We start from the raw sequence: 16712 nt of genomic DNA, 5'->3' as shown, positions 1-16712 counted from the left end.
GCAATATAGGACTGGAAACTGGATTTTAGGTCTTAATGTGAACAGCACAATCCAGAATATGTGGAAGGTGTGTGGTAGTAGAGTAGACCTACAGTAAGTACATGCTGTTAGATTCAGCCTTTACTACATGAGTAAAAACTACTCTCCAATCCCAACGCAGGAGGTGCAACCCTACCAACCAATCAGAGCTCAGGGGCGGGGCTTTATGAATACGGATTGGGGACCGCCGCCAGCAGAGTGCAGTCCGCTTTACAGAGTAGCAGCAGCAGCAGCAGTAGCAGGAGAGCGCTGCGCGCGCCAGACTCTCTGTTTCTCTCTCGGTCTCTTCATACAGTGGATGAGCTCGCGCAGGGACAGGAGCGCGCGCCACTCTGTGAGCAGCTGAAGCTCTCTCCGTGTCTCTCTGTGGGATTTTGAAGTATCTGCTGGAGGCTGATATAGAGCTGGACAGTGGGATTTATACACAGCGCGCGCGGGTTTGGTCTCGAGGCGCACATGGGGATGTTGCTGAAGTTGGTGTTGTTGGGCACTTGCTGGCTCGCGGTGGGAGCAGAGTTTGATGGAAGGTAAGGCTTGTTGCAGATATTTGTTTTCCTGCGATAAAATGCTTTAATTTGTGCAAATATCAAAAGGCTGCACGTTTTTGCGCATTTTGCACACATTCCGCATTGTTTGGTGGAAGATAATGCTTCATAGAGAGGGTGTTCCTGTTTGTTTTCCTGTGATATGATGCTTTAATTACCGCAAACATCGGAATTGAGAATATGAGGGTTTGTGTTAGTTTAGCGCATTTCACGCATGGTCGCGCGTGGTGCAGTGCAATGTTTTTACGCTCTAATGGGGTTTTCCCACCTTGCAACATCCAATTAAGTTATGCATACTCTTTTCAGTACTTGGCACGACACAGTAACTCGTTTGTTTGTTTTGTTGTTTGGACGATATATTGTGGTAGGAATAATTACGATAATCTCTTATAATATTAATATATATAATACATGCTCTATTTATGGACTATTTATTTTATGGACTTATCAGAATTGTTTCATGATATATTATTAGCAGTTGCACCCTTTTAAAAGAGCAACAAAAAGCAAAAATATATATTATTTATTAATGATGATATTTAAATATTGAAATTTGGACGATATCCAGTGTTTAAATATCGTCCTCAAGTAAAGTTATGCATTATCTCGTAAACACTAACCCATTTTTTGGACAATATATTTTCATCGAAATAGGCTTAAGAATAGCCTATTTTATACCAATTAATTTCATGATGAAAAAATATATTGCATTATAATGCAATTGCATACTTTTGGAGAGCAAAAAAACTAATTTATTAATATTATTAATCATCATATAGGAATTGGACTATATTTTATGTTTTAATATCGTCCTAAAGTGGAAGTTATGCATAATCTCTTTAACAATCACTAATTGTTTTAGAAGATATAATGTCCTAGAAATGTGATAGTTGTGATGAGCAATTCTGTTATCATTTTTTAAAGAATAGTCTATTTTTACTGTTTATTTCTTGATATGAAATGAGCATTATAATGCAATTGCATACTTTTGGAGATCAGAAATAGCAAAATAAAATGTATAATGTATTAATATTATCGATAATTATATTGGAATTGCACTATATGTAATGTTAAAACATTTAAATTGTTATAATTATAATAGATTTGATAATAAAAAATAAATACAAGAAAAGCACTCATTCATTGGCCAATCATAGTAATAGGCTCTTCTTGATACATAAGGGACAGTGAGTAAAATAAAAATATTGAGGTTATGTCTACATGCAATATTGCACAGTATTATGATATTAATGTAACCATTGTGATAGTCCTAATAAATATGATAACTATTATGATATAAGGTGTGTGTATATATAGTGCAGCAGTAGGAGTGTAGTATGCAGGCTGCTGCTGGGAGCTGTGCAGTGGTTCTTTGTGAGCACGCGGTCAAGTCTAAACACGACTACTGAAGTATTTGAACAGAGCTGCAGAAACGCGCCAGACACGCAGCTCCTCCTGTAGACAGTGGGAGATATGGAACAGGGGGTCCACACTCCCAGTCTGTAGCTCCTGCAGCTCCTGCAGACAGTGGGAGATATGGAACAGGGGGTCCACACTCCCAGTCTGTAGCTCCTGCAGCTCCTGCAGACAGTGGGAGATATGGAACAGGGGGTCCTCACTCCCAGTCTGTAGCTCCTGCAGACAGTGTGAGATATGGAACAGGGGGTCCTCACTCCCAGTCTGTAGCTCCTGCAGAAAGTGGGAGATATGGAACAGGGGGTCCACACTCTCAGCATGCATGTCCTGCAGCTCCCGCAGCTGAAGTCAGTGGGGTCCTGGCTGTGCTGTAGTCATGCTGGGTAGATTTGCCCCCGTTTAAACTACATTTGTCACGCGGGGCTATTTTAGAAAGAAACTTTCCAGCGCTTGCATCATGCAGCTGTGTGAGTGTGTGAGTGCACCTCCAGCCTGGCACTGCGCTCTCAGCCACCGGCCAGCGCTGAGGGACTGAGAGGGGCAATAAGGGGCACAGAGTGGGGCAGTGGGACAGAAAACACTCCTGGGCACTGACGAGAGGAGAAAAAGTGAAAGAGCTGTTTTTAGAAATGAACATTTTTAACAAAGATGATCTACTTCTACTGCTTATTCTTTATCTTCATCTTCTACAACATCTTCTACAACATTACCATGTTCATATTCATTCTATCATCTTCTGGAACTGTATCTCCTTCATGGTCTTCTTGATCATTATCATTGTCATGTTCATTAGAATAGTTATGTTCATTATCGTTTTCGCTGTTATCTTCTTTTATTGTATTTTTGGTCCTTATAAGGCAATTTTTTTTATTCTCCTTTCATATTCATTATCTTCAACTTGGTATTCTTTATCATCTTCATTACCAGACCATTATCTCTTTTTTCTCTTTCTGTTGTTGGTAATTAGGTTCCTTTTTATTGACCCATCTTCTGGGTCATTATTTCCTTTTGGTGATGTTAAATATCCTTATTGTCCTCTCCATTATCCTTCTTTTGCATGTTTTCTTATCCCTTCTCTTCACCCTCTTCGTGTTTATTATCTCATTCTTGACGTTAATGATCATCTTCATTGCCATTACTCTTTTCCTTGTGGTTTTGTTCATTCTAAACTTCGTTATGTTCCTTGTCTTATTGATGTTGTTCATTATCATCCTTACAATCATCAAAAGTGTGTTCTTTTCCTTATCCTTTTTCATGACTCTTCCTTCTTGTATTTGTCTTTATGTTCATTATCTTCTACTTTACTTTTACTGTTTAATATCCTAATTATCATCACTATTGTCTTATTTTTCTTTGCATTCTTAGTACTTATAAAACCCTTTCTGTCTCTTTTTTTGTGATTGTTTTTTGCTCTATCATTTTCATGTTCATAATCTTTATCAGCACCATTATCTTTTTTTTTTTTTTTTTTTACTTTACTTTACTATTAATTATAGCACACATTCCGATGGACACTTCAGATGAGTGTAGTGTTTTAATTGACTGCATTTTTTTTGCCTTTTTCTGCATAATAACTTGTATTGTTGTATTTCTTTGTATATATAATCCAGCTAGATTTAGTATCCATTTTCATTATATCAGCATTGTCAGGTTTGTTTGTGAAATATAATGAATATTGACATTGGCCTAAAATTTCTGCGCATATATCTGCACATCCATAATCATAACCATCATCATTATCAGCGTCATCAGTTTATCATTTCTTCAGCAGCCTCTCCCTGCTGACCTTCTCAGTAATAGATCTGCTAATGCATTCATAACTCACAGCAGGGAGGCTGGTGACCTGCTTTTTGTGGTGTCTGCCCATCCGCTACTGTAGAACTATTACCCACAAGCCCTGTATTTATCCTCCAGATGTAGCAGCACTTGTTGGCACAGCTTGGTGCCAAGCAGATGAGTATCAGAATCTGTGTGAGTTCATCTGTTCATTTCTATTAAAGATGGTCTGGAATATCAGTAATGATGGGTATGGGTGTCGGGCTGATATCAGAAAATGCTGATCTGATACCGGGAGGGCGAGAGTAGTGAATCTGATCCAAATCATGCTGTGTGATGCGATGTTTAGAGGTGTGCTTCTATCTTTAGAGTAATTGAGTAGTTAAAAAAAATCTGTGTTAACCCCTTCTATTACACCCCAAGGTTTAGTAAAGGGTAAATACATGGAAAAACAATGAAAACTGGAGTTTTTTGTAAGTTAAGAGAAGAAAAAGCCAGAAAAAAACCTGTGTTTATGGTGACATGATATTGAAAAAAATTTACTTTGCAAATGTTCTTTTTTTAACGGTATATATCGCAATATTAAAAATGCAGGGCTCATGACATCACCAGTCCCGCCCCCACCCGAGCGCTGTCTCACGTCCAGACCAATCAAGAGCTGAGTCAGGGCAGAGCAATCAAAACCCGAGAAAAACAGCAAAACAACAGTAATCTTCCCTTTAATCAGGCATTTAATTGGCATTAAAAGTGTGAATTCAGCTGTAACTGGAAATATCTGTGCAAAACTGTGCTGGACTGAGGTGCACAGCTTTCAACATTTCAACACGTGCCCAGCCATGCGGATAGAGGCCATGCGATTACTTTGTGTTTAGCCTCACTCTCTCCCTTTCCCTCGTGCTTCTCAGGCAGCAGCAGCCTGTCACTCACACAGACACAGAGACAGCGCTGTGTATCTACTTCTTGTGTCAAGAATCAAAACATTGCAACATGACATATTTTATTTAATTGTCTTAAGTGACCTCACACGTACTACGATGTGATTATTGCGCATGTGCACATCACGATGACTATGTTTAAACAATTTATAGTGCACCCCTACCTGTATTTCAGTTTCATTTATGAGGTAAAGTGAGATTATTTCATTTAAAATAGCTTAGAACAGCCTATATTTGATTTCAGTATCAGTTTTGAGAAGTTTCCTCTCAATATTTCCTTAATTTCTATATATATCTCCAGTGTCCAGCTTGTCTTAAAGAAGCATCCGTACCAGTGATGTTCCAGTTCCAGTCTTGATTAAATATAAATGATCTGATTTTTTAATGTTATGTGTCATCTTTATCAAAACTAACTTTGTTAGTTATCTTTATCTTCATGTTCATTATCATGATCATTGTAATGTTCATCTTCTTCATGTTCTTCTTTGTTTTTCATAGACTTTGTGTTCTTTATCTTCATGTTCATTGTTTTCTTGTCATGTTCTTATCATCTTTTTGTTATTTATCATCTTCAAGTTCCTTACCATCTTTATCTTCCTTATCATAATCTTCATATTCTCCATCTTCTTCAGGTTCCATTATATTAACGCTTCCCATGTTCATGTTCCTTATTATCTTCCTCATGCTACCCATTGCTACTCATCTTTTTTGTATTCCTTATCATTATCTTTATTTTCCCTGTCTGCTTTCTGTTCCTTGATCATTTTAAACCTCCTTATCTTCTTCTTTTATCTTCTTCAGAAAGTGGTCTCTGGAGTTCTCATATCTGTCTGAGATCCAGCATGTGTTAAACAAAAATTTAAAACACCAAGGGGGGTTTCGTTTCAGTCTTGATTAAACCACCTAATGTGTCACATTTATCATTTCTTCGTGTTAGTGTTCTTCACCACGTACTTTATTAACTTATGTTTATTATCATCTTTGTTTTCTGCATCATTTCTTTTTTCCTCATGTTCTTTAGTTGTGTTCTCCTCTCCTGAATTCCCATATCTATGGAACATCCGGCCTGTCTTATAGAAGCATATATACCAAGATTTAGCCCAGTCCTGCACTTTATTTCTGATTTCAGTGGGAAATTTCCATTCAGGATGCTGTATAACATTCAAGAGTCTATTCTTGGTCTCAGTTTGGGAAACTGCCCCTGATGTACTGATGTATGAGATCGATCCTTTCTTCATGTTAATGATAAAGATCATTATACTGTTTGTTCTATATCACATTTGATCATGTCCACATATGTTATTTAAAGAGAGCTGCAGTGTGTGAATGTTAAATGGAGGTGTGTTGTTTTCATGTTGGAGGATGGTAGATGTCCAGGACTCTAGTTAGGCGGTCCTGATCTATGTGTTCTGGTTGGACTGTAGCGTGCTGACATTTCGGCGAGCTGGCTAGCGGGTTGCGTAATCAGCGTGTACATTAACCCGCCAGCATACGTTATTAATGCCGGCCGTGATGTAGGGAGCTTGTCACCCGGGTCATTATTTGCCAATTTCCACTGCTTATAAACTTGCTTGGCTGCCTCCATCTAAATTCATAGACAGAATATCCTGCAAGAGCGCGCCGCGAGTGGCCCATTCATTATTTCCAGTCCTTCGGCAAGGCAATTTAGAGCCCCCGCCTAATGGGCCGAGGCTTACCTGAGGGATGGCTCGCTCCTAAACTGCACATGGGCGTTTTGTACCACGGCGGAGGGTTTAATCGATAGAAAAACTCGCAGCAGCAGCAGCAGCTCAGGAGGGAGTAATGTACTGATTTTAATGTTGTTTGGAGGTTTGGATGAAGGTCAGAGGGGTACTGAAGGTTGAGCTGCTACGCTTCCTCTGGGAAAAAGGTTTACCTACTCGAAAGGCTCTTTATCTGGTTCTCAGAAACCCCTCACAACCAGCCTGCGTTTTAGCTCAGAGCCAATTGCAGAAGTATCTCAACCAGCCATTAAAAACTCTACACAGCCTGAACATATCTGGATCTGGTTCTGAAGTGATTTTAGATGGAATAGACTACAGTAAATATGTGGACTGGCTCAGAATCTCTGGGGACTGAACTTATAACCTCTGACTCAGTGTTCAATTTACTATCCAGGTCAGTAATGCACCCTGTATTCTAGTGCTGAGCGATATGGGAAAAATCATATATCACGATATGGAATTTTTTAGATCACGATAACGATATGTATCATGATAAACCACATTTAAGTATGTTTTCAGTTATTCTTTGAAAAATATGACAAAATAAAATCATCGCTTACTTTTTTCCAACTTTATTTCAAAGTGACATTAAACCATGTCTCAAAACCACATTATGAAGCTTTTTTTTGCGAAGATTACTTTAGTATCACTTATATAAACCAAGTTTATGCAAAGTGACCACGCCAATACATTTCATCACAGCCTACTTTATATATGTGCATGAATAATTGTTGAAATTACTGTAGAAAGGATAGGGACGATAGAAAAGTGTATATCGTGCTACATACCTTCTATCGTCCCTACGATATTTATTGGCATATCGCACAGCACTACTGTATTGCGTTTTTTAATCATTTTTATTTCTAATTCTCTCCCATTTTTCTCCCAATTTATCTAGCTGGCTGTGTCACCTGCTCTATATCCCCTATCACTAGTGATGCCTCAACACAAGGAGGGTAAAGACTAGCACATGTCTCCTCCGACACGTGTGTAGCCGGACTCCGTCTCTTTTTGAACTGCTGGCTACTGTATGTAGCATTGCTGAGAGAGCAAGGCTAATTGTGCTCTCTCAGGGCTCTGGCAGCTGATGGCAAGCTGCATAACTGGGATTCAAACTTTAACTTTAATACACAGTAAAATGTATGCTAAAGTAGATATTGATATATCATAGTACTGTGATATTTTGTTGTGCAATACTGTCAGTTATTGAAATCACAATATCGATTTTTAATTTTTAGTTTACATGTAAACATTGGTGTCAGACAGTGGTTCATTTAGTGCTAGTATTTGTGTTAAAACACCACCCACTTGAAGGCATAGTTGTAATTTGTAGTTCTGTAGATTCTATTGTTATGATTGGATAAAAAGTAAAAGTAAGTCTTTTATTCAGGTATAAAAACACACATTTTTTTCCACTTTAACATTTTTCCTAAAATTGTATTTAAACAATTCAAAACTTTTTATTTACAGTATCGCAATTTCATTTTTGTGATTTATTGAATCTTAACACATTAACACCAACATGCAAACAGTCAATGTGTAGCATCTTTTCCCTATCTACAAGAATTATGGTCAAAGCTTTGGATGCATCAAATATTTGGTGAGCATTTGTTGTGTTTTTGGCAGAATAAGGGACATTATACAAAATAATATATTAAATATTTAGTGCTTTGTTGGAATGTAAAATATTTAATTGTATATTTGTAACTGCTCTTTTCTTGGAAATACTTTGGGGCTGTTAAATTCATGCTGAAATAAAAAAAATAATTAAGTGTACAATTGAATAAAAACATGCAAAAAATCAGTAGTTGACCTTCGTCCAAAGTTTAATCTTGTTCGGTTTTAAATTCTGACAAAAATCCAATTTTATTGCGCCTCTATTTTAGAAACAAACACCACATATTCAAACACTTCTATTAGACGACATCTAGAGCTTTAGTAAAGTCATGCAGATTTCCTGTGTGCTACAAAATTTACAAAACCTCCCCATCCTGCACAGTGGAGCTTTCTTTGTGATGTTATGAGTGCTACTACTGAAATGTCTTTAACCTTTAAAACCTACTAAATATCAAAATATTCAGTCTTGCCCAATTATTATTGTCATTAAATCTCAAGATCTGACTCCTGGTGACCATATGGAGAGTGTGTCTCCAGAATATCCTGTCTTCTCTTTGGGTCTTCTGGATTCTTAATGGCTTATTCATGACATGTCTTCCTCTTTGAACTTTTTTCTCTTTGAACCAACCAAAGTTTAAATGTCTTTTCTTGTGAATTGATTATTTCCTCTATAGTATGTTCAGGATAGGGGCTTGAGTTTGGTCATCTGGGCTTCAAGTAAAAAACTAAGTGAAGCTTGATTTGCCTAAGAAACACTTTTAAAATCTTTACTTTGAGGTCAGTTAAATGCTCGTAAGCTCCTATTCTTGTTCTAAAGTCTACTAAAGACTTTTGATTGGCTTTCTGTTGTATGATTTGTATACATGTTGGACAGGACTTCAGTGTACTAAACAACTAAGGGTGTTTTTACACCTGTAGTTCAGAGAGTAGTCTCACGCTGCTCTCAATTACAAATATATCTGATGCAGGGCAAGAAAGTAAATACAGGAAGAAGTTCCTGTTTTCTGTACTAGTTTACATTTCTGTGCAATTTAACATGAAGCAATTGTTCAGAGCTGTAGTAGTTTAGCTCATTTGTTCCACATCAAGTGGAATAACTGTATTTACACCTGTACAGGAAAATCACAACAAGGGTGAAAATGAACTACACTACAAAGTGAAGATATGGTATGCTGTAAACGCTCTAAACCATCAGATTTCACATTCTAAACACTTCTTGGCTTGAATATTTTGGTTGGGTCTGTGTATAGAGACCATGATAATGTATTTAGTTTATTGGGATGTATTGTATGATACTGTACGCTAGTTGAAAAATTGCCATTTTTAAAATAACTACTATTTTGTGTGTGTGTGTGTGTGTGTGTGTGTGTGTGTGTGTGTTGGGGCTGAGCAATAAAAAAAATCTCTATTCTGTAAATATATGAGCGATTCTTGATTTTTTTTAATTATTTGTAAAGAAACAAAATTTGGATTTTTAGTTTTTTTAGATTTTTTTTACGAATAGTAAGCATCCACCTTTAACCTTTTATTTAGCTTTTATATTAAACACAGCGTAAACAACATTTTTGTATTTTAATCGATCAATCAATCCTTAATCAATTTAATCTGATTAACCTTACAGCCCTAGGTTAGGTTGAGGTACTGCTCCTTGAAAACAATCTGGGCCTATCGTATACCTTGCGCAGGGCGCGTCGCAATGCTAATTGCTATTAGAGTTGCACGGTGTACCGAAGGTTCGATTCTTTTTCGATACTACGTCATCACAAACGATTCGGTTCTTTAGCGTTCGATGCTTTCGATACTGTATATAGCCCAGTCACTAGCTTCAAATGAGTCAAATTAGTAGGCGCGATTTGATTCAGTTCATAAGAAAACTGATTCACACCGCAGCAGTCGGTGTGGCAGGATTCAGATAAACTTAGTGTTCTGAACAAATGAATCGATTCACGCGCAAGCCAGCAGAGCAGCAGCGAGTGTAGAATGGCGACGGCTAAAATAACAGATGTCTCTCGTCCGCGACTTGTGGACAAAACGGGCGCGGGGAGTGAAGTGTGGGAAAATAGTCTGAGATGTAGGCATCTGTTTTTTATTTATATTTTTATTTTTAAATAAAATAACGAAAACTGAAAGTGAAACTAAACTACTTTATTTATTAGCGCTGTTTTCACTCCCGCAGTTGTACAGCGGGGGGTGTTGTGCCGATTCTGTCCGCGAAGCGGGAGTCGGATTCAGTAGCGGATTCGGCACAAGCGCGGTGGCACCTCGCGGTCCGCGGTGTTAGTTGTAAGCGCTCGCGCTAGCCGCAAAATACGGCAGAAAACACTGAGGGAGCTGCAGAGTTATGTGTGGGACTAGAATATGAGCACGAGGAGATAAAAGAGAACCTTTACCTGTGAGTAGCTCACATCAGAACACGCAAATCTCTCTCACTCTCGCTGTGTCTCTTTCTCTGTTTCTCTCTCTCTCGCACGTGAACGCCTCCGCGTTTGACCTGCAGCACTGTGTTTAGCTGTTCTTAAAAATCATTTTAATTAAATAATAGTTCTATGCTTCTATGTTACAGTGTTATTTAACATAATAGCAGACAAGCACCCTGATCTCTACAAAGAGCTGAGAAGTCGACAGGTTAGTGGAGTTAGTCAAGATACACTCTGTCTGTAGCTTTACTAAGATTTACTAGCGACTGCTTATTAAAAACGGTAAACGGTTGATTAATAAAACGGAGCAGTGAGTGTTAAAATGAACATAACATTGTAATGTTCTTCTGTCTCTTTATTTTCCTTATTCAGAACTTAACTTCTGCCCGCCCGTCAGGTTCACATAGTCAGGCTACCATTACCTCTGGTTTTAGTTTTAGTTTTTAGGAAGTGTTTAGATAATTATGTTATAGTTAAGGTTATAAAAACCAAACTTGTTTTTTGTTCAAATGTTTAATTTTAGAATAAAAACGTTTGCACCTATTGTTCAGTGTTCAATCCAGTTCAGTCAAAAATAAACATTTTATGTTCAGATATTTTTATTGTTTTTTTTTTTCTTCCAAGTATCGTTTTGGTATCGAGAATCGTGATACTACAGTTGGTATCGGTATCGAAGTCAAAATTTTGGTATCGTGACAACCCTAATTGCTATCTTACACCTTGTTATCTGTCTATTTCCACGCAATTGCTAGCATACTGTTAATAATAAAATAGAGTCAGAGTTTAGGAATAAATCTACACTGATGGGCATGGTGGTCTGGAAGTGAGGTGTGTCCAGGTACATTTCTGCCATCTTGCTACAGCGTAAAACAGAGAAGCTCCACTGACTGATTAAAACCTTGACAACAGTCAGAGTTTGCAGAGCACAAATGTGACTTTTAACTCAACAATAGAACAAAACAGAATAAAGAATAAAATGACATTGCCATTCCTTTAAATGAGCTTTAAATGGTGTACATTCACAGTGTGAATGCTGCAGATCAGTTTTTCTCTGCTGAGACGCTCAAAAGCGCAGCTCTGTTAAGATACGAACGTGCCAAAGTCAGAGCTCACGTTTCATGTTACGCCCAAAAATAACCACACCCGTGATTAATTAAGAGAAGTAGTACATGCATATTTTTGGCGCCCTCATGATACTAAAGACACACAGACAATGGATTATATAGATTGCTAAAATAGCGCCCTCTATCTTTTGCACCCAGTCTGTGATCTGCACAACAACACCCCCCTACACAGTGTGTAAATTTAACACTGGAAGTGGCTTTTAAATGGTCAGTTTTGCATGATGAGAGTTAGATTTGATGATGCTAGAGTTGAAAAAAAAAAACTAAAATACGCAAAGCATGGGTTCTCCAGCACAAGGGTTGGGTTGGCATCAAGATTAGTGGAGTTTCGCATCGGCACAGATGCCGGCCTGCCGCACAGGTGTCCTCAGCTGCTGAGAGGCGACGGTGGATTCCTGAGGTTCGTCATTAACCTCACCTTTTTCATTATGAGTAATTAGCCTTCCATAGCCTGCTGGAGACGCGCTCCCTGGTGCACTGGCATTTGAGTGCACACGTAGCGCTCCGTCTGCTGCGAGACGCCGCGGAGTGAGTGGGATGTGGTTGTCAGGATTGTGTTTGATTACCCACGTCTAATTGCAGGCCTGTCGAAGGAGGCGTTGCAGTGAGGCGAAGGGTAATAATCCTGCTCTCGCGCTTTCTCTGAACCACTCCTGCCGTAATTAATCCATTATTCATGAGTTGACCATATACATATTACATGCTGCTGCTGCTGCTCCCGCAACACACAATATGAGTTTAATTTGGAACCACCACCAGAACAGCTACAGGCCTTCCGTCAGCAAACCAGAACCATGAATTGCATGAATTTTACATGAGTGTTTCTTTCTTTCTTTTTCCCAGTTTTTTTTTTCTTTCTTTTTTCAACCCTCACTTGTGTAGGAGTGCAAATAGCCGCATCCACCAATAATTTGGATCTTGGCTCTCACATTTGGAGAGCAGGGAGATGTTTTTAAGTGGATATGTGCCGCCCACAGGATGAATACATATGCTAAATCCAGACAAAGTGAGCTATTGAGAGCGTGTGGTAGGAGCACCTTCTGACAGGGTGAGGCGTCCTGCTAGGTGGCAGAGATTTGTTGTGACAGTCTCGTTACCCGAGCTAAGCACCGAGCCTGGCGCCAGGCATCTTTCTCCCTCTGCTTTGCTCTCCGTCTCATGCCCGCCTCCGTTTGGCATCTCCTTGGATGCAGCCCAGGGTTCACAAACTGCACACTGGCACGCGATGACTTGCGCAGCTCCTGGCCGCGCTACCGCTGAGATCAACTCAAGCGTCCTGCGTAGCTCCAACTTCTTGCAGGGCCTTTTCACAGGGGTGGATGCAGAATGTACAGATGGCCATTTTGAGCTTGTGTTTGCTAGTTGAGCATGGTTATGTTCACATTAAAAGCATGATAAATAGGCATGTGAAAAATATTACATTATAAGCTTGCAATGTCTTTCATTATAAGGCTGCCATTATAGCTGTTTTTAAGTGGACGATATATTGTCCCAAAAATAATTGTAGTAAGTTTTATTGTAATTTTAAGACAATTCCATGCCACTGATATATTGATAATGCAGTAGTTTAATGCTACAGTTTTTATAGTTTGCGGCATGTGCTTAAATGTGTTTTTTAGCACATGATATCCTCAAGTTACATGTCTTTACCTTTACTGCTCTGGAGACACCATTAGTACTGCATTCTTTTTTTTCTTTTATTGTAATGCAAACAACAAACATGCTAGTAAACACAATTTACTATATGGAGGTCAACAAAATTATTAAGCTTATGTTCATATATTGTACAATAAGTACTATCAACAGTGCGCTTTATAATCTGGTGAGCTTTATGTATGAGTTTGTATGTATGGCAGGGTGCAGCAGCATTAGCATTAGCCGCTAACCGCATCGCTAGCTCTTTCTCCGTTCAGAGGCGAGTACGTCAGACTGAAGTCTGTGTGTTTTGCCGTGTTAAAACAAGCAATGAGTTAGCGGAACACTCAGGGTTCTTCAGTATAGCACTATCAGATGACCTTGACGTCCTGCTAGTGCTGCAGTTAGCGGCTAATGCTTATGCTGCTGCCCCCAGCCTTAGTATTGGAGAAACTTCACTGAAAACTCACACTTAGACAAAATACTGGAAATCTAAGCTTACTGTAAATAAACTGACGTGCTTTACTCAAACAGATGAACAGGAGAGTTTTCAGGAGAGAAATCTGTGTAGATTAACATATAGCACTCGTTTGACTTTGAAAGAAAATGTTACAGTTTTGTTTACTTGGGCGCTTCCCCAGCTTCCCATTAGAAGGGAAACATGGTGACACCCTTGCTCACTTTGATTTAGGCTTTCTTACTAGTGTCACTTAATGCACCTTATAATCTGATGCACCTTATGTATGAAAATAGACAAGAAAATAGATGTTCATTGATTGTGCCCCTTATAATCCAATGCGCCTAGTACAATACATGGAGATGACCTCAATGACTTTAGTAAGTTTTGTTGAATTTCATCCATATCGTCCATTGTGTGTCTTTGCGTTTTTGTTTTTTTTTGTTAAATACAAATAAACTTCTTCAATATTTTAGCCTGTCGCACAAATTGGCCAATGCATTGATAACGGCACCGTCTAAATTTCCTTTGGGATAATCCATCCATCCATCCATCCATCCATCCATCCATCCATCCATCCATCCATCCATCCATCCATCCATCCATCCATCCATCCATCCATCCATCCATCCATCCATCCATCCATCCATCCATCCATCCATCCATCCATCCATCCATCCATCCATCCATCCATCCATCCATCCATCCATCCATCCATCCATCCATCCATCCATCCATCCATCCATCCATCCATCCATCCATCCATCCATCCATCCATCCATCCATCCATCCATCCATCCATCCATCCATCCATCCATCCATCCATCCATCCATCCATCCATCCATCCATCCATCCATCCATCCATCCATCCATCCATCCATCCATCCATCCATCCATCCATCCATCCATCCATCCATCCATCCATCCATCCATCCATCCATCCATCCATCCATCCATCCATCCATCCATCCATCCATCCATCCATCCATCCATCCATCCATCCATCCATCCATCCATCCATCCATCCATCCATCCATCCATCCATCCATCCATCCATCCATCCATCCATCCATCCATCCATCCATCCATCCATCGTAAAGAAAGCTCCTAAACTATTATTAATTGAAAGTTTGTTGTCCTTTCAAAGGGTGTGATTTTATTATTATGCTATTATATTACCATTTATATCAATTTTAATAATTAAATCTGAATTATTTCTGGGACAAAATATATTCTACTTAAAAATAGTTTGGAGCAATAACTGTGATAGGACCAGTGATTAATCAGTTCTGATGTTTTGCTCTGATGCTTGGATTTGACTGATCTTCATTGTGATGGTTCACATTCACATTAATGCCAGTGACCTTTGTCTGGCTGTAATGTGAACTGTTTAGTCACTGAAATGGCATGCATGCGCATTTTAATACGTTTTTTTTTTTTTTTTTTTTTAAACATTGCCTCTGTTGTTTTGCTTGCTGCCGGTGTTGAGCTTAAGTCCACCTCCCAGCCAGAATCCTCCTCCCCTTAGATACAAGGTGTTCTGTTGTTTCCTGTGAAGGGAATGTAATATTAATATTTATTCATAAACAGGAGTAACAGGAATCACTGGCAGAATTCTTGCACATGCACACAAAAAGGGGGGCAGATTCTGTCTGGAAGTCAGAATTCATAACAATACCAGTGCTGGCTGATGACAACAGCTTTAGGCATATGAGTTCAGGCAAAAAGATAAAATAAGTCCAGTCAAACTGTATACGCCTAAAAATCAGATATGCGACCATGGCCATGTTCAGACTTTCTTAAATCTGATCTGTTAGATGACTGTCCTCAATGTTATTTACAAGTGATCAGACTGGGTTTGCATTTCCGAACGTCACAAAAAACATATACTAATGTATCTTAAAAAAAATATATTAATAATTTAATCATTTAAAAAAGTTACTTTATTTCTTTAATTCAGTTAAAAATGTAAAAACTCATATATTATATAGACGTATTACACACGGAGTGATCCATTTGAAGGGTTTATTTCTTTTCTTTTATTAATTTCTTTTATTTCTTGTTGAATTATGGCTTACAGCCAATGAAACCCCAAAAATCAGTGTCTCAGAAAATTAGAATATTATATAAGACCAATTGGTACTTTTGGCAGTGTGGGCAGTGTAGCAATTCCTGCTGGAAAATGAAATCCGCATCTCCATAAAAGTTGTCAGCAGAGGGAAGCATGAAGTGCTGTAAGATTTTGGACTTGATAATAAAACACAGTGGATCAACACCAGCAGATGATGCGTCTCTCCAAACCATCACTGATTTGTGAAAAAAACTTACACACTAGACCTCAAGCAGTTTGGAGTGTGTGTCTCTCCACTCTTCCTCCAGACTCTCCCTTAACTTCCAAATGAAATTTATGCAAAATCTACAGACTATCAGTGATGGTTTGGATCTTTGGTCTTTCTATTGGATCCCGGTCACACTGGATTTGATGAGGTCGTTGAGTGTCTTATTATGAGTGAGACAAAATAAAAAATAAAAAAGACACCTTAAAATCTGGTTCTATCTCCAAAACCAAGTTGCATCGGTACAAATCTGACTGCACACTACCTCTAAATATGGTTTAGTAGTAATTGTGGCAGTGTCTTGACTTTTTCCTCTTACAACAATTACAGATCTCTTAATTACATTAAAAAGGAAATGAGTTTCTGTAGTGTTATATGTTTTTTACATTTTCTCCATTGTTTAGATCAAGATCAAATATTCATATGTATAATATGTTGAACACAACGCTTTTTTTCACATAACTGTGCACAATAGCTTTATACTTTTATATACATTATGCTGTATATTGGAACAGAAACCTGATCCCCCACTGGTAAAATACAATCACACATAATACCCACAATCTCTCTCTCTCTCTTTCTCTTTCTCTCTCTGTCTCTCTCTCTTTCTCTTTCTCTCTCTGTCTCTCTCTCTTTCTCTCTCTGTCTCTCTTTCTCTTTCTGGAGCTC

The 16712-nt window shown here is 38.6% G+C and overlaps 1 protein-coding gene across 4 annotated transcripts in view; it reads left to right on the top strand.

Annotated features, from left to right (window-relative positions):
* The first annotated feature begins 234 nt into the window (after positions 1-234).
* npnta (nephronectin a) overlaps positions 235-16712 on the top strand; it is a 128272-nt gene continuing 111794 nt past the window's right edge. For 2 of the 4 annotated variants that reach the window (XM_007234302.4, XM_022684514.2), the window contains exon 1: positions 235-566. In XM_007234302.4, the coding sequence (XP_007234364.3) occupies positions 496-566 (71 nt within the window). In that variant the 5' untranslated portion in view covers positions 235-495. The remainder of the gene's footprint in view (positions 567-16712) is intronic. The other 2 variants (XM_022684515.2, XM_007234303.4) reach the window with 2 other exon arrangements.

Source organism: Astyanax mexicanus, chromosome 7 (assembly GCF_023375975.1).
Source record: "Astyanax mexicanus isolate ESR-SI-001 chromosome 7, AstMex3_surface, whole genome shotgun sequence".
Classification (NCBI taxonomy): domain Eukaryota; kingdom Metazoa; phylum Chordata; class Actinopteri; order Characiformes; family Acestrorhamphidae; genus Astyanax; species Astyanax mexicanus.
Note: the sequence above shows the minus strand (reverse complement) of the source record. Positions and strands in the feature narration are given on the sequence as shown.